Source organism: Astatotilapia calliptera, chromosome 22 (genome assembly GCF_964374335.1).
Source record: "Astatotilapia calliptera chromosome 22, fAstCal68.1, whole genome shotgun sequence".
Lineage (NCBI taxonomy): Eukaryota > Metazoa > Chordata > Actinopteri > Cichliformes > Cichlidae > Astatotilapia > Astatotilapia calliptera.
Window position 1 is genome coordinate 32,925,174 of NC_137442.1, and position 23,685 is coordinate 32,948,858.

Sequence of the window (23,685 nt, forward strand, 5' to 3'; positions counted from 1 at the left end):
GATTTGTTTCCACAGGAAGCTGTTTATATGAAAGAAACTCTCAGTTCAGCCTCACTCACTGCACTTTTAGCTGTAAATGGTTCAGCTACAACTGATCAGTGTCACTTCTCTCTCATCAGACATTTGAATACCTCCCCTGTACCCTTAATTACAAATTATTGACTATTCTAATGATCGTTAGAATAGTTTGTGTATTTTTTCCAAGGTTAGACTACCTTTGCTAACTGCTGATGCAAACCCAGTCATTTTATTTGAGAAGCAAGGTCTGAAATGTGACACAAACTGCTCCGTTCATAAAAGAGCGTCAGTGCTTACTCCTAGTAGGCTTTCAAGAGGTAAACATTCAAAGAAAGGGGAGGAAATTAGGACATCAAACACTGTCAAGACGGGTGGAGGAGAATTGAACTGTTCTCAGTGACAGCCCAGTTATCTGCCATTATAAGAATGTTTAAACAGTCTTAAGCAAACTGTAGAGACCTGATGTCCACAAAGAAGGAATGCAGAAGCACTAGAAACCGATTTTTGTAGCTAAGCAACAATAATCCCTCGATAGCTCTGAAAATGAGGTCACGGGTGCTTCAAGTACAAAGACGGTTGCGTGTGGACACAGAATCGAACAGCCTGTGCTTCTGTATAATGTATAAGTGAAAATGTGCTGTTCACACGTTTAAATGCAAAAGTATTTTTCATTTAGAATTAATGATATTGGAAGAATAATGCGTGTAATTTGTATGAAAAACATCTACCCACGCAGCATTGTGCCTTAGTGCAGCAATCTCACAGACTCGTGACTCACTAAAGCTACTCTATACTACGCTTCCTTTAAATTCAATCTCTTCCCTCCTCAGATCATCTCTGACCTGGAGTCGTGGAACGAGGAGCTGACAGGTCAGATGAATGACTTTGACACGGAGGACCTGACGCTGGCCGAGCAGAGGCTCCAGCACCACGCTGACAAGGCCTTGACCATGAACAACCTCACCTTCGATGTGATCCACCAGGGCCAGGAGCTGCTGCAGTATGTCAACGAAGTCCAGGCCTCCGGTGAGTCCGCTCCTCAGACTCCATTATTTTTTTTAGACATTTTCTTATTACCAATTCTTCATCTGCCCTTAAGTGCTGTAAAGTAAACCTGTGGAGGTGTTTGACTGTCGCCCGGTGGCCTCCCTCAGACCTCTGTCATCTTCCATCTGAGGGTGTAGTCAGGATGTAGCTCATGTTGGCTGCTGCTGCACAGATTTCTGTGTTGGCTACCTTAGTTTTAATATTGATGCTGTGTAGGTGTCGCGGGTCAGATTCAGTCAGCGTTTGTGATGAGAGGCACCCACTCACTAACCATAATAACTCACCTGTGATCTCACATGCTAATAGGTGCTCTGTAAAACGGCACAAGGAATGGTTGCGCCATGCCACGTGTATTAAACATGAGTTTGAATTGATGCACACGTGACTGATAATTAAGACTGTCGGGAAAGTTATTTGACTTGCTCCTCCACACCAAGTCTTATACGGTTACGCGTCTTCCATCCAGGTGTGGAGCTGCTGTGCGATCGGGATGTGGACATGGCCACGCGGGTTCAGGACTTGCTGGAGTTTCTTCATGAAAAGCAGCAAGAGCTCGATTTAGCAGCTGAGCAGCACCGCAGACACCTGGAGCAGTGTGTCCAGCTGAGACACCTGCAGGCAGAAGTCAAGCAGGTAAAATGCCTGGTCACATACCTGCAGCAAGGCACCATCTGCAGGTTAAACAGGTTCAAACGCCAGAATACCAAGAAATCTGCAAGTTCTGTGAGGAAAAAGCTCTCTCTGTCTCTCTTACAGGTTCTGGGTTGGATTCGTAATGGCGAGTCGATGCTAAACGCTGGTCTGATAACAGCCAGCTCCCTGCAGGAAGCTGAGCAGCTGCAGAGGGAACACGAACAATTTCAGCATGCTATTGAGGTAACAGAGTTTGTGTTATCCCATCAGCCCGTTTGAAGCTAGATTTCTCCTCTTCTTTGACTAACTGTAATCCTGATCTTTCCCCTTTCTGCAGAAAACACACCAGAGTGCCCTGCAGGTTCAGCAGAAAGCGGAGGCTCTGCTTCAGGCCAACCACTACGACATGGACCTGATCAGAGACTGTGCCGAGAGCGTGGCTTCACACTGGCAACAGCTCATGCTGAAGATGGAGGACCGACTCAAGCTTGTCAATGCCTCTGTCGCCTTCTACAAGACCTCTGAACAGGTATGAGAGAAGAGTTAGCTTTACCGTCTCCTCGACAGTCCACACAAACACAACTGACTGCACGTTTCTCTCAACAGGTGTGCAGCGTGTTGGAGAGCTTGGAGCAAGAGTACAAGAGAGAGGAGGACTGGTGTGGAGGAGCTGACAAACTGGGACCCAACTGTGAAACAGACCACGTCACCCCCATGATCAGCAAGCACCTGGAGCAGAAGGAGGCCTTCCTAAAAGTAACACACACACTCCCACACACACAGAGTATGAGTCAGAATCAGAGCGGAGCAAAGCTTTAACTCACACTTCTGATCTTACTGTGCGTGTTTTACGTTTTAATTAGGCGTGCACGCTGGCAAGGAGAAATGCGGATGTCTTCCTCAAGTACATGCACAGGAACAGTGTTAACATGCCCGGGATGCTGAGCCACGTCAAAGCACCAGAACAGCAGGTCAAAAGTGAGTATAAGAAGACACGTTTAACATCATGCAGACTTTCTAATCAACAGCCTCGTTAGCCCTCGTTTTGATAAAGTCCAGCAAAAGTTTGTTTTACCTTTCATTTGAATTCACATTGACACATATTTAATAGCGCTGCGTAAGACATGAGATGCACACCAACTGTGCGCTCACTTCTCGCATTGACACTAAAAGAAAATGAATGTTTCCCCTGCAGTTGAAGTGGAGGCACTAAAACACCATAAACAGACAAATTTGAACTAACAGAGATTTAAACTGTGTGCTCGTTTGAGCCGTTGATGCATCGTGGGAGGTTGCTGCAGAGACGTTGTACTTATTTGATTTGATTCCAGAGGCTGAACCTTACCTCTGCTTCTACACTGAGCACTGAGATCACTGGAGCCAGTTCACAGTTGAGCAGCTGTACTAGATTCACTTTAGGGGTAAAAGTACTAAATAAAAGCAACTAAATACAAGAACACCACTGTGATGTTGTAGTAGGATGGCACTGTTGCAACAAGTCACAGAGCGATGTCGCCGAGCGCATAATCGTCACGAGCTCTCTGCTGACAAAAACAGTGCTGCGCAGCTCCTGTAGATGTGACGCTGTAATAGGATGGCACCGTGGTGGGAAGATTCTACAGTTTATGTTTAATGTTCGGTTCTGCTGCCTGCACCTTTGTTGATATTGTTACATGTGAATTATTTAATGTTATAGTAACTGTGAATAATTCACTCGTGCAGTCAGTCATCTGTCTGAAGACGGACCTCCTTCAGATTTTTCCATCATTGTTTAAAAAAAATAATTCTGTCAGTGGCAGAAAATAATCTGTTACATGGCTGCTGGTTCAGTCTGTGTTTGTTCCTTCATATTAGAATTAAGAAAAGTTCAGGATTAAGAACAGTAAACAAACAGAAACAGTTTAATTCACTCTAGAAACGAACTGAAACTAAACCGAATTGAAAAAAAATATTAAAAAGTATTCAAATGAAAAAACATCTAAGAAAATATAGGAACTCAAACATGATGGAGTCAAACACTCTGAAAGACTCCGATAACCGATAAATGATCAAAACCACTGGCTCCTAACGTTTGAAGTAGGAGCACAGTGTAAGTAAAGATTACTTACAAACATGTTTGGAACACCGCCGGTGGTGCTGGGAAAACCTGACCCTGCAGCAGAGCTGTGGTGACGAACACTGAGCCAAATCATAGCGAGGGGAGTTTGAGCAAAATGGTTCTTACACTTTGCACTGTGGCTGCAGGAAGGTTCTTACCTTTTGGCTTAAATCTCTTTCTCCCTGTTTTGCGTGTAGACATCCTTAATGAGCTACTGCAAAGAGAGAACCGCGTTCTCCACTTCTGGACGATGAAGAAACGCAGGCTGGATCAATGCCAGCAGTATGTGGTGTTTGAACGGAGCGCCAAACAGGTACGCAAAGCGCACGCTGCAATTTTACAGCGACACATCTACACACTCTACTTATGACAAACATCCTCTGTGTGTTTTTAAGGCTCTGGAGTGGATTCACGACACCGGGGAGTTTTACCTGTCCACACACACATCCACAGGCTCGAGTATCCATCACACGCAGGAGCTGCTGAAGGAACATGAGGAATTCCACATCACAGCCAAGGTTGGGCTCGCGAACGTGCGCACAGAAACCTTGTGTTGATCTTTGCATGCATGTGCGTCAGGACCACATTGGCTCTGTTTCTCTCCTTCTTAGCAAACTAAGGAGCGCGTTAAGCTGCTGATCCAGCTGGCCGATGGTTTCTGCGAGAAAGGCCACAGTCATGCAGGGGAGATCAAAAAATGGGTGACAGCTGTGGACAAGCGCTATCGAGACTTTTCGCTGCGCATGGACAAGTACCGCTGCAGTCTTGAGAAAGCTCTGGGCATCTCCTCCGACTCCAACAAGGCGGTGAGTGCTCAGGTTTTTTGCTAGGCAGCTGCTCGCTCTGTACCCCGAAACCTAAACTTTCACTTTGCTTCTCTCCGTGTCAGAGCAAGGATCTCCAGTTGGACATCATCCCAGCCACGGCTCCAGGGTCAGAGGTCAAGCTGAGGGATGCTGCCGCCCATGAGCTGAATGAGGAGAAACGCAAATCTGCACGCAGAAAGGAGTATGTTACCACCTCCTGCTTTATAATATCAGAAAAACAGAAAAATTAATAGATGAAGAATAATTCTTATTTAGCAAATTGGCAAGTGCTCCAGGTTATACCTGAAGAATTGTTTAGCTAGTAGTTAAAAGCTCCTCGTGTGAACCGTCTTTGTTGTACGTCAGCAACATTTTTTCCCACTTGTTGAAAAATGTTTTATTACTGCAAAGCACTCAGAGTTAACAGACTATGAGCAGGTTACCTGCCAGTGTCCCTGTCCACAGCAGTGTCAGCACTGAACCTGGTCAATAGCTGGAAGAGGAGCTCAGTGTAAATGTATATACATAATGAACCTGCTTGATTTACGCTCCTCCGTCCGGCCTCCTCTCTGCTGTGCCAGCACAAAAACTGCAGACTGAACCATCGAGCTGTGGCTCAGAACAAAGGAGTGGACGGACACAGTCCAGGAAAAAGCGCCTGCATCATTTTTATATGAGCGGCACAAATCACAAGCATGATTTCCGTCATTCATGGCTTGCTTTATGACCACGTCTTATGGCCCATAAGTCATCGTTCATTAATGTAAATGGTTGAAGTCGACAGGCTGAAAGGGAGCTGCTGATTTATCACCGCGTGAACAAGGATGATATGAAAATTGCTAATTTGTGTCGCTGTGTGTTTTGTGTGTGTTCAGGTTCATCATGGCAGAGCTGATTCAGACAGAGAAAGCCTACGTGCGAGACCTGCGGGAGTGCATGGATGTAAGTTCAACTTGTCAACCCACCACTGTTAACCTGCTTAGTGCAGAGTTGTGCAACAACTTTTCAACTAAATTTAAAAATCTTTCAGAATCCTACTATGAAAAATAAAACCATTATTATTCATATAGTTATGATCTCCTCTTTCCTCCATTGCAGACCTACCTGTGGGAGATGACCAGTGGAGTGGAGGAGATTCCTCCAGGGATCCTCAACAAGGAGCACATCATCTTTGGAAACATGCAAGACCTTTATGAATTCCACCATAAGTAAGAAACGTGTCCTCCTTCCACTATTTTTCATTTTTAGAGAAAGCTCTAATCATTTCTTCTGGTATCTCATGGTTCTGTCTCTCTTTCTTTTTTCTTTCAATCAGCATCTTCCTCAAAGAGTTGGAGAAATATGAGCAGCTACCAGAGGATGTTGGGCATTGCTTCGTCACATGGGTATGTATTATTGTGTCTTACAGAGAAATGTATTTTGTACTGTGTACGTGTGCATTTAGATTTCTAAGTAATGCATATGAGCTTTTTTCTACTCCTGGCTCAGTATGATGTCATGTCAGGAACATAGCTCTGGCTGTTAGCACAGAAGCCCCACCCACCTGCTCTTCTAACCTTTTGTTTACAAGGAGTAGCCAATCAAAAGAAGGCTGGCTTAAAGCAAAAAGCAAAAGGCTTGTTTCAGAAAGAGAAACATAAATTAAGGTTATTTTGAACAGTGGCTCTGCAGACATATTCCCAGCAGTGTCCACAAATTTAAAAAATGGAGCTGGAAATGAGCATCAATGGTCCCTTTAATATTTCTGGAAGTAAGAAAAATGGTTCATAAGCTGAGATCTGATGGGTATTAATTTTTCATTGTCATCTGTTTCTTTCTTGGTCAAGGCTGATAAGTTCCAGATGTATGTGAACTACTGTAAGAACAAGCCGGACTCCACCCAGCTCATACTGGAGCATGCTGGCAACTACTTTGATGTGAGTACCACCTTTGATCACTGAGATGAGACTGAATGTCAGTCACGTACAGTCACCTCACTGTTCTCCTCTGTTAATGGCAGGAAATTCAACAGAGGCACCGACTGGCCAACTCCATCTCATCCTATCTGATCAAGCCAGTGCAGAGAATCACCAAGTATCAGCTCCTGCTGAAGGTAAGCCACCACAGCGAAAAAAACAACAAGATGCTTGTATTGAGCATCTCCATGGTTCCTGTTGTCATGGTTTCTGTGCCCGCGTCCTGTTTAGGAGTTGTTGACGTGCTGCGAAGAAGGTAAAGGAGAGATCAAGGACGGCCTGGAGGTGATGCTCAGTGTTCCCAAGAAAGCCAACGATGCCATGCACCTCTCAATGCTGGAAGGTCAGACATTGATCACGTATTTGTACTATTAGCTATAATTTCACAGCAAACCTCTGTGTGTTTATTCTTTAATGATTTTTCATCAAGTCATCCTCTGGCCTTTTTCTCTAGGTTTTGATGAAAACATCGAGTCGCAGGGTGAGCTCATTCTCCAGGATTCATTCCAGGTCTGGGATCCAAAGACTCTGATCCGAAAGGGACGAGAGCGCCACCTCTTCCTCTTTGAGATGTCTCTTGTTTTCAGCAAGGAGGTCAAAGACTCAAATGGCCGGAGCAAATACATCTATAAGAGCAAACTCTTTGTAAGTACACGATGATGAAGTCAGGAGCATTTTTGTGATTATGGGAACCTCAGAACTTTACACAGTTACAAAAATTTAAATCATTTGACAGTCGCAAAGTAAAGTTGACGTTTTCTCATATTACTCTTCCTTGCAGACATCAGAGTTAGGGGTGACTGAACACGTTGAAGGAGACCCCTGTAAGTTTGCTCTATGGGTGGGACGCACCCCGACCTCTGACAACAAGATTGTACTCAAGGTAAAACACTCCTCCTCCTCCTCCTCCTCCTTGCTTCGCAGACTCCTCCTCTTGGGTTGGACCAATATAGCTTCCTGAAGCAAATCTGATGAGTAATTTGGTCTCAATAAAGTCCAAATACTAGCATTGAAAATACATTCACTTCCATGTGAGTGTGCTGAAAGCATAAATATTGGTCTAACCCAGTTTCCTCTCCACATTCAGACCTTTTCTATTCTTCTTCTTATCTCTACTGTCCTCTCTTCTGTCCTGTTTAAATGCATGAGCAGCTTCAGGGTGGCTGAGAAGCTTTCTGTAGTCACTCTTCTGTCTCCTCCTTCCTTCTCGTCTTCCAGCCTGGTTAGATTTCTGCTTTTGTTCCATCTGTTAACAAAACACGGCACACATGTGTATATCTGGGGCTGTGTTTTCTGTGGATGTTTGTATCTCTAATTCTCTATGTGGGCCGACATGCTTCCACCAACGCTGGTGATGCTGATTCAGCCCCTGAACGCCCACAATCGCCCAGCCTGACTCGCTGCTGCTTTATCAAAGCAGCGACTTAGCTATCCTTCTCTACCACAAAATATATATTTTAATAATGATTTACAGCCACTGTTGAAGTTTTTAATTAATTTTTCTAAATATCGTATCACCCATGTAAGACTTCTTCCTGCTGAGTAGTGTCACAGATGGATTAAAACTTGTCAGCTGTTGGACCAGCATGAAGCCAGAGTCCTAGCACGTTCAGTACTGAGCATTTCAACATAAATACACACCGACTCCCAGACTAACCACTGAGAAGCAGTCATGTGTTATGTGTATTGTAAATTAGGTGTGTCTTGTTACTAACCACACACACACACACACACACACACACACACACACACACACACTATCCATTACTATTCACTAGGCATTTTATTGGCCTTCATTATACTGTCAAACCAAAATGTCAGTGTTGTGCACTTCTATCATTTCAAATCATTCTGTCAGCTTGTAAAATGTCCTGTACACCTTCTAAAAGCAAACCAGTGAAATTCCCTTTTTTATATTTTAAATTCAAAGCTAAGTCAGGGATCCAAACATGGAGCCATGGTGAGTACAAACAATCCCACAACACAGCCCTCAACCATTTTTCAAAAGTCTTAAAGTTAGCTTAGTGTAATGGGTTAAAGCAGCATATTTGAGCTTTAGCATCAAGCCGCTGTAACCTTAGCAATATCACATCTTCAGACCTGAAAGGTACAAAATAATCAATAACGGTGATTCCCAAATGAGGGTAGTAAAGTAAACCTAAACACTGACTGTTCACTGTTCATGTTTGTATGACTAATACATTAAGTAACATCCACTTTAACTCAGATTATTCAGATGGTGGGTGGTGTTGAGGAAGTGGTTCTTCATCTCTGAGAGCTGTTGCAGTGGCTGTACAAAATAAATGCAGGGAAGCCACTGTGTTAGGCATTTACAGGCAGAGAGAACCTGAGTAAAATGTATATGTGAAATAAAGGCTTTGTAACGTATTAAGAGATCAGATATGTGTGAATCAAGAATTCAAATTGAGGATTTTTTGACAAGCTTTGCCTTCTTGACAATGATTGACTGCCGATAACAGGCATCCAGCATTGAGAACAAGCAAGACTGGATCAAACACATCAGAGAGGTGATCCAAGAGCGCACCATTCACCTGAGAGGAGCACTTAAAGAACCCATTCATATTCCCAAAACAGCCACCACCAAACACCACAAGGGACGAAGGTAAACACAGCTCTAAATGGGGATTAATCTATGAACAGGAAGTTTATCTCACTGTTTTTATACAAGAAGGGAAGAAACCTTTTATTGATCGTGTGTGCTCCCGCTAGGGATGGAGAGGACCTGGACAGTCAGGGTGAAGGCAGCAGCCAACCAGACACCATCTCTCTGGCATCACGCACCTCTCAGAACACACTGGACAGCGACAAGGTGAGAACACACACACAGAGCTCAGAAATGATGCCCAGACCTTCTGCAATTATGAGCTTTAAAAACAAATGTCATCTGGAGCAAAGGTCTCAGTGATGGTCTCGTCTTCCACAGCTCTCCGGCGGCTGTGAGCTGACTGTGGTCATACACGACTTTATGGCCAGCAACAGCAACGAGCTGACGGTGCGGCGGGGTCAGACTGTGGAGGTCCTGGAGCGCTGTCACGACAAACCAGACTGGTGCCTGGTCAGGACCACAGACCGCTCTCCTGCCCAGGAGGGCCTGGTGCCCTGCTCTATGCTCTGCATCGCCCATTCCAGGTCCTCCATGGAGATGGAAGGCATCTTCAATCACAAAGGTACAAAAATGTAACCTAATTTGCTTCACTGGCAAAAAGTCACTGATATGATGAAGTGTAGAAAATCCAAGCTTGCATCCATGTTGCCATGGAAACACTCATATTTCTGAAGGCACCGTTAATGCTGAATAACTATATACTGTTTTGGGGACAGATGCTGCTATCTAGCTTGTGCTGATGATTATGATGATGATTTCAGAGAAGAACTGTCTTATTAACCATGCACTGCACATATTACACACATTGGCTCTGCAGTAAAGGGTCTGGGACGCAGGCTGGTTAGCAGCTGAAATCCTGGCCTTTTCTAAGCATTTCACTTAGAAAGCTGCAACATTTGGTCTCCTCAGTGTCCAGATGTTTTTGGAACATATTGCTGGCATCATATTCAAAATCAGATGATGTTCTTCCACTAAAATGAATTTTCTCGGCCTTCACATTCTGATTTGCCATCTACAAAAATTAATAATATTTAAAAAATATGCTTTAACTTTACAGATGACTGTATTGTTTCTTGTCTTTTTTGAGTACAGCTGTTGTTTTTGGTCTCATTTCTGGAATTGGCATCACAGGGCTTGTTTTCACTTACAGCTCTGTATTTCACAGACACACTGTCAGTGTGCAGCAATGACTCCATCATGCCAGGTTCCTCTGCTACGCTGCAGCCCGGTCACGGCATCGGCTCCCACACCTCCCCGGGGCCTAAACGACCAGGTGAGATCGCCAACCTTTATTTGAAAGGCTTTGAAAAAAATCTGTTTAAAAAAAAAAGTACAAAGTATTTTAAATTTCAAACTGAGGAACAAAGTGATGAAGCTGTCAACTGTAGTTGTAGATAAAATCCAGAGTTTTTAACTGTTCGCTGCAGTTCCGGTGAATTAACTTTAACCTGTGCTTTGTGCGTGTGTTTTGGTTTCTTAGGTAACACGCTACGGAAGTGGCTGACCAGCCCGGTGCGACGGCTAAGCAGCGGTAAGGCAGATGGCCACGTGAAGAAGCTGGCCCACAAGCACAAGAAGAGCCGTGAGGTGAGGAAGAGCGGAGAGATGACGATAGGCTCTCAGAAAGACTCGGACGACAGTGCTGCTACGCCTCAGGATGAAACTTTGGAGGAGGTGGGTGGATGCAGAACGCTTGACACTCCTCAAACCTGTTACAAGAGAGTTAAATGGTGCTTTGTCGTCCTCGTGTTTTGCAGAGGGTTCGTAACGAGGGCCTATCGAGCGGTACGCTGTCCAAGTCCAGTTCTTCGGGAATGCAGAGCTGCGGAGAGGAGGAGGGCGAGGAGGGTGCAGACTCAGTACCTCTGCCTCCACCTATGGCCATCCAGCAGCATAGCTTACTGCAGCCAGACTCACAGGATGACAAGGTGAGGAGAGTTGGGGCGTTACAGCGGGGGACCGGGGACCAGATGTAATCAGCTCACATCATTCTTTAAGATTGTAGGTCAAGAAAGGGCATGAAGAATCGTGTTGTGAGGCTTGCTTTTTAGGATTGTGTTGATCTGGAAATTGCCAGCGTGCTTTGTGTTCTGAACTTCTGGTAGACAAACGGAGTCACACAGATTTTGTCTTCAGTATTTATAAGTGTTAGAAAGTGTTAAATTTACTATCCACAAAAATCTACCCCATTCAAAATTGGCTTGTTTTGCTCAAAATGATGAGATGCATATCTGAAGTCATCTCTAGCTGCCTGCAGTGTTTTCTTTCAATAGAAGTGTGTCCTAAAGGTTTTTTAAATACATTTATTTGTGATCTAGTAAGTATTCATTTTAAATCTGCAACCGAATCAAACCCACATTTGGTCGCTTGCCGAGGCCGGGGGTTGGTGTAAGAGGTGGTGTAACATCTGCAGTCATTGGTTTCTGGAAAACACTTTCACTCATTTAAGTTTCTCCCACTTTTTCCCAAATAGGACCATTTCCTGACACGGTTTAAGTGACCCTTAGTTTCAGTTGTGCATAGCATTTTATCTTGGCGTGTTGCATCATATTCTCCCCTCTCTTCTAAAACAGAAAGCAATGCAAAGTCTCACGCAGCCCACGTTTCCTCCTCGACTCAAGTGGAGACTCCTCTGACACTAATTTCTGTTTCTCTTTTTTTGTTTTGTTTCCTGGTTGTATTGTTTGCTGTTTTCCATGCTGTAGCATTACCTTGATTTATGTCCTGTCTTTGCTTTGTCTCAGTTTCCATACCTCTCCATCTGAAGTGTCCCGCTCTTCCCCTTCTGTCTCTTCCCTCGGTCACTTCTTCAGTTCTCTATCGTTTTCCCCCTTACTCTTCAACTCAAAATTGTATTTTCTAAAACCTGAAACATGAAGATAGAAGCTTTTTTCTTTTTCCTTTTTTTGAAATCCACATTTCTCTGTCCCTCTGCCTAACTTTTGTATTTTTTGCAAACTCTTAAACATTCCTGGATTTCTCTACTTAAGATTTCCCCCTTTTTCTTCTTCTTCGTCTATGTTTTTTAAGCTTTACATGTTTTGACTTCTGCCTCGTTTCTTTGATCACACCTCTGGAGCAGAGAGGTGTCTGGCGGATGAGTAAGGGCTTTAAAGCAAAATGTACATAAGGAGAGGATGCATGTAGCTCCTAACTCTGTTTTCGTTAGTCTGTAAGCATAGCGCAAGACTGCAGCTTTTTTCTGCATGTTTGTCAGTTATAGGCTGGGATTGACCATAAAATTAGTGGATCTAAATCTGAAAATAAAGCGGTAAGATCCCCCAGCAGCCCCGCTGGATAATCTAACGAAGAGGCCACAATGAGGTGAAAATTCATAAGCACCCCTTCTTCCTCTCCCCCAACTCCTCACCACCCACTCCGTCCCCCGCCTGCTCGTCCTCATCTCCTTTTACCCTCTGTGCGTTAACCTCATTAACCATGCGAGTAATTGGCATCTCTAAATGCTGGCGAGGCCAGAAGGGCACACAGCATCACCCAGAAAACCTAATTGGGGAATGTCTTGAAGCACAGCACAGCAAGGGTGAGAGTCTCCTGAACTATATATATATATATATATCTATATATGCATACTTACATATTACCTCTTTCATTCTAGCTCTGTTAGCATTCTTTTTTTTATTCCAAAGGCCGCTCATCACCATCTGAGAAAGCAACACAAACATCTTTCACTCACACATCACCATTTTTTTGACCTTCTGCCCATCACTATTTCAAAGACTTCTATTTTTCTTCTCTTATCTTCATTTCAGTCACCCTACTTTCAGCCTCATGTTTTGTTTTTTTTACCTTTTCATTGGCCGCTTTATGAAGTTCATATACGTTTTGACTTTCTTTAACCTAGAGTTATAAAAACCCCGCCCCCTGTCCTGGGGGTTTCACTGATGGGAGCATATCGTGGATGAATCTCTTCAGATTGCAACATTTAACAAACATTTTCACTAAGTCATTGTTCGCATCAACAACTAAAATCCACTTAAATGCCACCACCAAAAGATAATTGAATCTTGTCTTCAAGTTATTCTCAATGAAAACTCCAGCATGGCTTTTAACTGTAAGCTCTTACAACTTACTTTAGGATTACGTTAGAAACAGACTTATTTCTGTTTCAGAAAGGATGGAAATTACTCCTAAAGTGTGATGAGGCTTGATTCAGTTCTGAAAAGTTTAGTGGTTCCTTTTTTCCCTAAAGAGAGTTATTACTTCAAAATTTAGACTGTCGACTTGCATGGCTTTTCTCACGCTTGTTGGTTTTCCTTCCTCTCATCTCTCTGCTTTTTGCCTAGACCTCTTCTCGTCTGTCGGTCCGCCCGTCCAGTTCAGAAACGCCCAGTGCCGCTGAGCTGGTGAGCGCCATCGAGGAGCTAGTCAAAAGCAAGATGGTAGGAAATATCAAATACTCACACCAACCAGGCCCAGTTTATCAGAAGATACCACAGACTGTATATAAAAGATGGACGTAGCAACCATGCTATTGCCAAATCCTTATTTTGACTGCCATCATGTGAATTTTCGGAGCCTGGAGTGAACATATTAAGACGAGAGGGTGGAGTGCTAAGCTAATACTAAGATAATGCTAGCAAGCTTAAATTGGCAAGTTGCTGAGTTTCACTCAGTAAAGCTGAAGTATAAACTTCTTGAACAAAGGTTGCATTGTTTGTCCAAAATTTGATTAAAATGTTCAAAAATACACCAACATTAAGAAAACAAAAGAAAGGAAACATGGTTTTGAGGTCCAGTTGAGTGACTCTGAGTAAAAGTGGTGAGGACAGATAGCTAGCAGCTATAGCTATAGCCCACGTTAGCATAGCTGTCACTGAAAGTGTCCACATGCCCTAAACTTTAAAGAACAAAATCTAATTAGGTGAGTTTAAAAACAACAGTCCAGTGTTTACGAAGAGCGAAAGTAGCTTTAGAAACCATCTAGCAATCAAGTAAGTATGATGAAAATGAGTCTGCCTCAAGTGGCCATCAGAGGAACTGCAGGTTTTGGCATTAGACTTTTCCTTTGTTTTCCAGCTCCAGAAGTTTCTGCTTGATTCAATCGCATTAATTCTTTGTTAGCTTCATATCAGCTAAATTAAATATCTTTTTCTGCATTTTCTGTTTATTAAGCTTAGTTGTGTCCATTTCAGAGTCATTAGGATTAAGAGACTTTATATAAAGGAAAGAAGGATTTCTTCTTGTGAACAAACTGCTTTTGTTGTGCAGGCTCTGGAGGACAGACCCAGCTCTCTGTCTGTAGAACAAGGAGACAGCAGCTCTCCCTCTTTCAACCCCTCTGACAACTCCCTCCTCTCCTCTTCCTCCCCCATTGAAGAAATGGACGAACGCAGGGCCAGCATCCTCAAAAAAAGACAGTAAGTCTACTGCGATCTCACGCAACAGTAGACTAATGTTTAGGGAGCTCTAACGCTGCTTTTATAGCTCTCATTTTAAGTCTGCCATCTGTGGTTCTCCTCTCTTGCTCTAGTTTCATTCTGCTGGAGTTGGTGGAGACGGAGAGAGATTACGTCAGAGACCTCGGCCTGGTGGTGGAGGTAAGTTTAGTGAAACATTTTCTATGTGATGGATCTTAAAATGAGTTCTGCGAGCTTTGGCGACTTCCTGTTGTGAATCCTTCGTGTGTTTCCATCACAAGGGCTACATGAGCAGAATGAAGGAGGAGGGTGTCCCTGATGATATGAAGGGAAAAGACAAAATTGTGTTTGGCAACATCCATCAGATCTACGACTGGCACAAAGAGTATGTAGGGGAATGCACACACACACACAGACGTGTGGAGACTGTAGAGTTTTCCCTGTCCAGAATCGGCGCTTCAGTAACTTCTGTTTCTGTGTCGCTCAGTTTCTTCCTCAGGGAGTTGGAGAAGTGTTTGGAGGACCCTGACAGACTGGGACCACTCTTTCTCAAACAGGTTGGTCTGCAGGGAATTTCCAGCTCCTGCCTTCTTTGTAATTGCTTCCACACATCTGATCAAAGTGTAATTGTGTGTGTGCTTTATCTATCCAGGAACGGAGACTAAACATGTACGTAGTGTACTGTCAGAACAAGCCCAAGTCAGAGCACATCGTGTCCGAGTATATCGACACCTACTTTGAGGTTAGACTCTGGTATTTTGGCAGCTTTAGGTTCAAGTGTAACTCATTATGCAGCTGTTAAAGAGACACATTTGATTTTGTAGGACCTGAAGCAGCGGCTGGGACACAGACTGCAGATCACAGACCTGCTCATCAAGCCAGTCCAGAGGATCATGAAGTACCAGCTGCTGCTCAAGGTTAGGCTGTTTCTATGCAGTAGAGGGCGCCAGAGCCCCAGCTGCTGCTTACATACCCTTTATATTTTGCACTGTATCCAAATGCCCCTCGCTGTTACACGTAATGTACAAAGCTATTATTTTACTTGTGTTTGTTTGTGCATTTTAGGATTTCCTGAAGCACTCTAAAAAGGCTGGGCTCGAGTCTCCGGATTTGGAAGTGAGATCCAAATAAAAAACCCCAAAAAGAAAACACAAAACATAAATTTGAAAAAGAAATTATGCAAAACAGTTTGAGCAATTATACCAGTCTTGTTTATTTCTGACTCTTCCAGAAAGCAGTGGAGGTCATGTGCATTGTTCCAAAAAGGTGTAACGATATGATGAATGTCGGCCGGCTTCAAGGGTTTGATGTAAGAAGCCATTTTTCTCAGTGATCGGTCAAGCAATACAACATCTTCCTTAAAGCGTGCGTTAACATTTCTCTCTCTTTGCCTCCAGGGGAAGATTGTGGCTCAGGGCCGCCTTTTGCTGCAGGACACATTCATGGTGTCCGACCCCGACGGCGGTCTGCTCGGCCGGATGAAGGAGAGGAGGGTTTTCCTGTTTGAGCAGCTTGTCATCTTCAGTGAGCCCCTGGACAAAAAGAAAGGGTTCTCTCTGCCAGGCTTCCTCTATAAGAACAGCATCAAGGTAATGATTTAAGGAGGGAGGATGTACACTTGTTACTTTCCCCACTTGAAGAATGTCTGTTAATATGCTAACAATGACGAACATTTCTGCAGGTTAACTTGATTTAATTATTCCTAGTTGTGTAATCTTGTTTTAGTGAGCAGTTTTAAAGTCAGAAGAATATCTTTCTCAGAAGAATAAACCATGTTTTCTATAAAAATAGGCCGCAGGCTTCGTTTGGCTCAGCTTCAAAAGCAAAAGACATTTACCTGAAGCAGAGCTTAGTCTGTCAGTCTGCCTGGCTCCTCATCAAGTTCATGTAACAAAAGCTCAGACACTGCTCTTTTTAAGTTGCTGCATTGCACTGATTTTAGCAATGGACTCTTGACACACAATAGTAGTGCAGTCCCAAGCTGCCTTTGTTAAACATCTCTTATGAGTAGTTTAAATCTGTAAGGCAGGTGAGCGTGAGGTGAGAGGACGGCGTGTCCGCGCTTTCAATAACAGTGCTGGTTAAGCCTCAAAACGCATCCTGAACTTCGCTGTACTCTGCAAGAGCACTTTTCACATGTGTGAGAGAGGGAGGGGTCGAGATGTTGGGACAAAATACTGTATACCAGTGCTTCCCAAACTTTTTCCAGCCACGTACCCCTTGAGACATGTCACCCTCAGCCGCATACCCCCTACTACGAACGACTCTTAATTAGTGTCTATAAATACATTGCAATATCGCATGCATAAAGATAAATACTGCACAGTCGATTATTTCTCACCACCAAATGAATTTATCAATATTTTTTAGTAATGACAGAGTTTTAATAACAAACTTTACTACTTAATACTAGCAGTGTATCAAAGGATTTATTAGAATTCACTTTTTTGTCGAGAGCATAAAGGCCATGAACTTTCATTAAACAGAACTTTATTTAATGTGATGGATGTGCTTGAGCAGAGGCACACAGCTCTTCAATGTTTGGCTCAATGTTTGGGAAAGGCTGAGTCTTAAATCGTTTTCCACACAAAGTCTTGCTCTGTATTTTGTTTTCATGTTTGTTAAAGCAGAAAATCCCTTTTCGCATAAGTATGTGGTGGCGAAAGGCATCAGAGTCTTGACAGCGCGCTTAGCCAGCGCGGGCTGTTCAGTGCGCAGCCCTATCCAGAAATCCGCCAGGTTCTTTTGAGCGTGTTCAACTTTTAGAGATCCATCTGTGGCGATTTCAATTAGGCTCTCCTGGTCAGACGGTGATAACGAAGTAGGCACGGCGGTGAACGGGTGACGTATCCAATCATTTGAGCCGTCCGTCTCTGGGAAGTATCGGCGTAACTGCACCGCCAGCTCCTCAAGGTGCACGTTACATTCGCGCTTTACACTTTTAGATAGTGTGAGATCATTAGAGCACAGAAAATCATGCAGCACAGGAAAGACTTCAGTGTTGTTTGTATCCAAGCAGTTCTTCCAAAGGTTTAACTTCTTTATCATGGCCTCAACTTTATCTTGAACATTGAATATAGTTGCAGAAACGCCTTGTAATCCGAGATTGAGCTCGTTCAGACGAGAAAATATATCACACAGATAAGCCAGGCACGTAAGGTACTCTTCATCATGCAAATGTTCAGACAGCTCAAAGGGATGGTTACTGAAGAAAACTTTAAGTTCATCCCTCAACTCAAAGAAACGGGTCAGCACTTTCCCTCTAGATAGCCAGCGAACCTCTGTGTGGAGTAATAATGTCTCATGCTCGCTGCCCATCTCATTGCACAACGCAGCAAATAAGCGGGAGTTCAGCGGCCTGGCTTTCACAAAGTTAACCATTTTTACACTCGTGTCCAAAACATGTTTCAAATGGACAGGTATTCCCTTTGCAGCAAGAGCCTCTCGGTGGATGCTGCAGTGTACCCAGGAGGCATCTGGCGCGACTGCTTGCACACGCGAAACCACACCTCCGTGTCTCCCAGTCATGGCCCGTGCGCCATCGGTACAGATGCCAACACATCTGTCCCACACGAGTCCATGTGTGTTCATGAATGTGTCCAGCTTTTGAAAAATATCTGCGGCAGTTGTCCTTTGTTCCAGCGGTTTACAGAACAGCATGTCCTCCTTGATGGTTCCTTCATGAATGTAGCGCACATATACGAGAAGATGCGCCAGGCCAGCCACATCCGTGGACTCATCTAGCTGTATTGCATAACATTCACTGTGGCGTATGCGCAGAAGTAGCTGCTGTAAAACATTTTCTGACATTGCATTGATGCGCCGTAAGACAGTATTGTTTGATGATGGAATGGACTGTATCGTCTTTTTTGCCTTTTCCCCCAACATTGTCCCTACCATATCTAAAGCAGCAGGGAGAATGAGGTCCTCCACAATAGTGTGGGGTTTGTTGTTTTTAGCCACTCTGTAACTGACCATGTAAGATGCTTGTAGTCTGTTTTTATTCATAAGATCTGGCACCTGAATGCAGGTTTTACTTGTTGAAAGTGATTTTAGCTGTCGCTCAAAATATTCCCTTGGTTTATTTTTCAAATGGGGATGATTTGTCTCTAAATGTCTGCGCAAAAGTGAAGGTTTCATTGAGTTCTGAGACAATACTTTTGTACAAATAACACACTGTGGCCGGGGAAATCCACCAATATTTATACACGTAAACCCCAGCGAAATATAATTGTCATCATATTTGCGCTTCTTTGATGAGGTTGTGTTACAGTCCGAGCTGTCATGCTTTCTCCCACTTTGACGCTCCGCATCAGACACTTCATCACTTTCCACATGGCTGGCTCCAGCTATGCTAGCCACTTGGCTAGTAACCACAGATACATCCCTGCTAGCACTGCTAGCATCCAAATCTGACGAACACATTGTTGTTGAACAATCACCTGTGCGGTCACTGGAAAATGCATCTTCAGATATGAGCTTATTGGTTGTTGTGGCCGGTGTCTCTGTGGTAGGGCCTTTTTTTCTTGTTAACCACTTGTCCATTTTCGCGCTGCACTGAATGCTTGGAGGCAACTTCAACTGTTAGGTGTCAGTCATTTGGGCAAATCACGCCCATGTATTTTGTCAGAGCTATTTTTTTGCTGAACACCAGAGGGTGGTATATAGTCATGTATTCGACAGGCAAAAAAAACTGCATTAGCGCAAATTTCGGCTTTTAAAACTTTTGATCCCCACTCCAACCCCAACCCACGCGTACCCCCTACAGCCACTTGCGTACCCCCGAGGGTACGCGTACGGTAGTTTGGGAACTACTGCTGTATACCATTCTTGATGGAGCATGTAGTTACATTAATTTAAAAGCCCTGTGCTCAGTTGGCGTTAACCCTTCATTCAGGGCTGCTTTTAATGACATTTGATTTTATTTCTCAAACATTTCCTTCTGCCTGTAGTGAACCTTTAAGCCTTTGCGTATAACAGAGGAAAGTAAGGAAATTGAGCCCATGGGAAATAAAAAAATACAAATTTAGGAAAGGTTGACATGATTAAATCTCAATATTTCTGTACCGCTGACTCTGTTTGATGTGTTTTCCCTGTTTTCTTTTTTTACACCAGATAAGCTGTTTGGGTTTAGAGGAGAATGTGGAAGGTGATCCCTGCAAGTTCATTCTCACTTCTCGGTCAGCCAACGGCGCCGTGGAGTCCTTCGTGCTTCACTCCTCCCATCCAGGGGTGCGCGAGGTCTGGACCCTTCAGATCAGCCAAATACTCGAGAGCCAACGCAACTTCCTCAATGGTAGGCTGCTACACACACACAGACGCACACAGACACACACACAGAGGACTTATAGGTGATGTAAAAGAACTGCTGTGTACATGGCCACCCTTGTCTCTTGCATCTTATCACAGCTCTGACCTCACCAATAGAGTATCAGAGGAACCATGTAGGGGCAAGCAGTGCGCCCAGCATCGGAGCTCCAGGTGGGGGCAACAGCGGTTCTAGTGCAGCCCCCGGAGGTGGAGGTGGAAGCTCCCAGAGTAGCTCCATCCCTTCGGGACCCCAGGGTGGCTCTCGTCGGCCGTCCAGGATCCCGCAACCCTCCCGCCTGCCCCAACCCCTACGTCACCACCCCGGGGCCGACCCGGATGGCTCCAATAAGATGTCAGGTATGAAACGTCTGTCTGTCCTTGTGAAATTTGACTTGTTTGACCCAATGAAAGATGTGACTGAAGTCTGAGTTGTACTCGCTTGTGATCCAGGTTTGTCCCCTCGTCCTGTCCCTCCTCCTCTACTCCCTGTGGGGGGCAGCCCGCAGGGCAAGCGCCCTATCCACACCACAGAGGACCAAGCTTATACCCCCATCCCACGTGCTACCGTTGGGCCTCTGCCCTCCACACCAACTTCTAAACCACGGCCAGGAGCCGTGTCTCCCATGGCCTCCCCCATGGCCACTCCCGCCTTTGGCAAGGACACTCTCCCCCCTCCCCCTCCCAGCCCAGGCCAAAACCAAAAGTCTGGATCTGGATTCTGGAGCTCAATGCCGGGCTCTCCAGCCAGCCGGCCTGGCTCATTTACCTTTCCGGGTGAGGCGGGAGAGACTCCGGTGCGACAAAGCTCAAATCAGAGCCAAACCCACAGACACTCCACGCACAGCAAGGAGGCCGACCGCATGAGTACGTGCTCATCGGCCAGCGAGCAGTCCATCCAGTCCACCCAGAGTAACGGGGTAAGACCACTACCTGCTGCCCAGTGCTGATCCGACTAACCCAGCGGCAGAGGGGGGGTCGGTCTGTCCTGTCTGCCTTGTTGTCTCCTGTCCTGCTGCCAGCGCTACTAATCTGTCCCTTACTACGCATCTCTGACAACCTCCACTGCTCTTCAGCATCATCCTCTGTAGCTTTAGACGGTTTCTGAGGACAATCTCTAGACAAGGCTTCAACTGTCAACATGTTTTCAGGCTCAAAATCTTTCTAGCGGACCTCGCTCACCTCTTCACTGATTATCTTTTAAGGCTGTCTCTAGATTCTTAACTCTAACAAAGCTTATACTAACACTTGACTTCTTCTGGGCCGTCTTCATGGTGTGTTACTTAAATGTACTTTTCCTGCAACTAACTTCTGACGTTTGCGGTTCACCTGCAAACGTACTCAGAGATCCTTTCATTCAGCCTAACGTTTCTCCTCTCGTCTTTGCGTCGAGCTGCAGAGCAAAGACGAGTGAAATGGAAAACTTCATCTTATTCCTGCCTTTCTTCATCCAGTTAGCCTTTTCCGAGAAGAAATTAATAACTCCCTGTTTTGTCTTTCTTCCGCTCGAATTTCTTTTTACAAAGCCTCCACTTCTTTTTCTCTTTATCTCATCAAAAGTGGCACTCGCTAGAGATGTCACCCCACATGTTTAGATTTGAAAAAGTTACCGTGTTTAATGCATAATCGCTGCATGTCCATCTGAGTTTGCCCTTACCGTTTTCCATCCCTGTGGTGCAGAGTGAAAGTAGCAGCAGCAGTAGCGTATCCACCATGTTGGTGACCCAGGACTACACGGCTGTGAAGGAGGATGAGATCAGCGTCATTCAGGGCGAGGTGGTCCAGATCTTGGCCAGCAACCAGCAAAACATGTTTCTGGTGTTCAGAGCATCCACCGAGCAGGGCCCCGCCGCCGAGGGCTGGATCCCCGGATTTGTGCTGGGACACACGTCGACCATTGTCCCCGACTGTCCCGAGGGATCCATCAAGTAAGAGCACGACGATTGGGGGGGCGATTATTTTCAAATTCATAATATGTGCACTTGAGATTCTCATCTGCCGTTTTTATCAAGACACTGAGCTCACTGCCGTCATTTTCGTTCTCCTAGCAGGAAGTCTTCATCCTGGCACACGTCCCTGCGTATTCGCAAGAAGTCTGAGAAAAAGGAGAAGGAGGCAAAGAAGGAGACAAAGCTGGAAAATGGTTACAGGAAGTCCAGAGATGGCCTGGCCAATAAAGTTTCTGTAAAGGTGAGTTTCACTTCACTTCAAAACTCTACAGCGATGCCTCGAAGTTACAGACTGTTGACATTTGTTTATCTTTCTTTCCAGCTTCTAAACCCAAACTACATCTATGATGGTGAGTTTGAGCTCCAGACCCGATCCCTCAACATCGTTCCAGGTTTCTCTTTGTCACTGCAGCACACTGCAGGAGCTTGTCTGTATCAGACGCATTCTCACTGCACTGCAAATATCAGTTGGCTTTAGGCTAGGTGTTGGGTAGAGGGTGCTGCTGGAGGCGGGACATGTGATGCTCACTTGCTCCCTGCAGATTTTCCATAACCTGCATTCTCATTGGCTCAATGTGGCATTACACAGATTTGGAGCCTGTCTGTCAAACAATGACAACAACAAATCTCTTCTTTCCTTTCAGTTCCCCCAGAGTTCCTTGTACCTCTGAGTGATGTGACATGTGACAACGGAGAGAGCGTCACCCTAAGGTGTAAGGTTTGTGGGCGACCCCGGGCTACAGTCAGCTGGAAAGGGCCCAACCAGAGCAACCTCACTAACAACGGACACTTCAGCATCGCCTACAGGTAAATAGCCGAGCAGGTTTTACTCCTCGCATCAGCTTTGTTGAACACACTAACTCGAGAGTGAACCTGCCGCCCCACTCAGCTACACTCACCCTGTTATGATGGAATAGATGAATAAAGGAGTGTGTGTTTGTTTCAGTGATACGGGTGAAGCGACTCTGCGGATAATCGGCGTAGCCTCTGAGGACGATGGCGTTTACACGTGTGTTGCCACCAACGAGCTGGGCAGTGTGACATCATCAGCTAGCCTCAGAGTGTTGGGTGAGCGTAGAGACAGACGTGAAACGTATGCGATGAGTGTCACTGCAGATTTTATTGAACCACCTCCTGCTTTCATGTGTCTCAGCCGTGTCCACTGACGGGGTCCGAGTGAGCTGGAAGGATAACTTTGAGTCTCACTACACTGAGGTGGTTGAACTGGGAAGGTAACAGACACGCTGTGAGAATTCAGAATATAAAAGCTACGGCAACAAAAAACGATAAAGTAAACGGACCGACTGTGTCGTCTTCTCGTCAGGGGTCGTTTCTCTGTCGTCAAGCGCTGCGACCACCGGGGCACCAAACGCGCGGTGGCTGTGAAACACGTCAACAAGAAGCTGATGAGGAGAGACAGAGTGACCCAGGAGCTCAATCTGCTCCAGAGACTCCAGCACCCGCACATAGTCACCCTGATTGACACCTACGAAACTCCCAGCAGCTACGCGTTAGTCCTGGAGATGTGAGTAAACAGCAAAGGCGGAGTTAAACCCTACATACACACACACAGCTCTGTCACGTCATACCTCCGACCTGATGTTTTGCTTTGGGTTTCAGGGCCGACCAAGGCCGTCTGCTGGACTACATCGTGAGCTGGGGGAATCTGACTGAGGAGAAGGTGGCCTGCTACTTGAGGAACGTTTTAGAAGCTTTACACTACTTACACAACTGCAGAATAGCACACTTGGACATAAAAGTGAGTCCTCACTTTTTCATTTTCCTCCAAACATTGAAGCCATAAAAAGGTTGACTGACATGTGGATGCAGTGCGGTCATGTACAAACCATGATGATGAATGAATGAGA

The 23,685-nt window shown here is 45.0% G+C and overlaps 1 protein-coding gene across 15 annotated transcripts in view; it reads left to right on the top strand.

Moving 5' to 3' along the window:
* LOC113014908 (triple functional domain protein) overlaps nucleotides 1-23,685 on the top strand; it is an 80,413-nt gene that overhangs the window by 54,148 nt on the left and 2,580 nt on the right. For 2 of the 15 annotated variants that reach the window (XM_026156732.2, XM_026156736.2), the window contains 45 exons: nucleotides 849-1,044; nucleotides 1,532-1,698; nucleotides 1,822-1,941; nucleotides 2,036-2,227; nucleotides 2,305-2,454; nucleotides 2,562-2,676; nucleotides 3,994-4,109; nucleotides 4,192-4,314; nucleotides 4,408-4,602; nucleotides 4,686-4,804; nucleotides 5,478-5,544; nucleotides 5,701-5,810; nucleotides 5,918-5,987; nucleotides 6,429-6,518; nucleotides 6,602-6,694; nucleotides 6,789-6,900; nucleotides 7,012-7,202; nucleotides 7,339-7,440; nucleotides 8,488-8,517; nucleotides 9,038-9,180; nucleotides 9,288-9,387; nucleotides 9,502-9,745; nucleotides 10,334-10,456; nucleotides 10,664-10,857; nucleotides 10,941-11,111; nucleotides 13,488-13,583; nucleotides 14,413-14,561; nucleotides 14,675-14,741; nucleotides 14,843-14,946; nucleotides 15,049-15,118; nucleotides 15,214-15,303; nucleotides 15,386-15,478; nucleotides 15,627-15,677; nucleotides 15,793-15,870; nucleotides 15,959-16,150; nucleotides 19,677-19,857; nucleotides 19,971-20,228; nucleotides 20,322-20,788; nucleotides 21,549-21,796; nucleotides 21,920-22,167; nucleotides 22,462-22,624; nucleotides 22,764-22,885; nucleotides 22,971-23,049; nucleotides 23,142-23,342; nucleotides 23,438-23,576. In XM_026156732.2, coding sequence (XP_026012517.2) covers nucleotides 849-1,044; nucleotides 1,532-1,698; nucleotides 1,822-1,941; nucleotides 2,036-2,227; nucleotides 2,305-2,454; nucleotides 2,562-2,676; nucleotides 3,994-4,109; nucleotides 4,192-4,314; nucleotides 4,408-4,602; nucleotides 4,686-4,804; nucleotides 5,478-5,544; nucleotides 5,701-5,810; nucleotides 5,918-5,987; nucleotides 6,429-6,518; nucleotides 6,602-6,694; nucleotides 6,789-6,900; nucleotides 7,012-7,202; nucleotides 7,339-7,440; nucleotides 8,488-8,517; nucleotides 9,038-9,180; nucleotides 9,288-9,387; nucleotides 9,502-9,745; nucleotides 10,334-10,456; nucleotides 10,664-10,857; nucleotides 10,941-11,111; nucleotides 13,488-13,583; nucleotides 14,413-14,561; nucleotides 14,675-14,741; nucleotides 14,843-14,946; nucleotides 15,049-15,118; nucleotides 15,214-15,303; nucleotides 15,386-15,478; nucleotides 15,627-15,677; nucleotides 15,793-15,870; nucleotides 15,959-16,150; nucleotides 19,677-19,857; nucleotides 19,971-20,228; nucleotides 20,322-20,788; nucleotides 21,549-21,796; nucleotides 21,920-22,167; nucleotides 22,462-22,624; nucleotides 22,764-22,885; nucleotides 22,971-23,049; nucleotides 23,142-23,342; nucleotides 23,438-23,576 — 6,429 coding nt within the window. Of the gene's footprint in view, nucleotides 1-848; nucleotides 1,045-1,531; nucleotides 1,699-1,821; nucleotides 1,942-2,035; nucleotides 2,228-2,304; nucleotides 2,455-2,561; nucleotides 2,677-3,993; nucleotides 4,110-4,191; nucleotides 4,315-4,407; nucleotides 4,603-4,685; nucleotides 4,805-5,477; nucleotides 5,545-5,700; nucleotides 5,811-5,917; nucleotides 5,988-6,428; nucleotides 6,519-6,601; nucleotides 6,695-6,788; nucleotides 6,901-7,011; nucleotides 7,203-7,338; nucleotides 7,441-8,487; nucleotides 8,518-9,037; nucleotides 9,181-9,287; nucleotides 9,388-9,501; nucleotides 9,746-10,333; nucleotides 10,457-10,663; nucleotides 10,858-10,940; nucleotides 11,112-13,487; nucleotides 13,584-14,412; nucleotides 14,562-14,674; nucleotides 14,742-14,842; nucleotides 14,947-15,048; nucleotides 15,119-15,213; nucleotides 15,304-15,385; nucleotides 15,479-15,626; nucleotides 15,678-15,792; nucleotides 15,871-15,958; nucleotides 16,151-19,676; nucleotides 19,858-19,970; nucleotides 20,229-20,321; nucleotides 20,789-21,548; nucleotides 21,797-21,916; nucleotides 22,168-22,461; nucleotides 22,625-22,763; nucleotides 22,886-22,970; nucleotides 23,050-23,141; nucleotides 23,343-23,437; nucleotides 23,577-23,685 lie in introns of those variants that run through there. The other 13 variants (XM_080296422.1, XM_080296423.1, XM_080296421.1 and 10 more) reach the window with 13 other exon arrangements.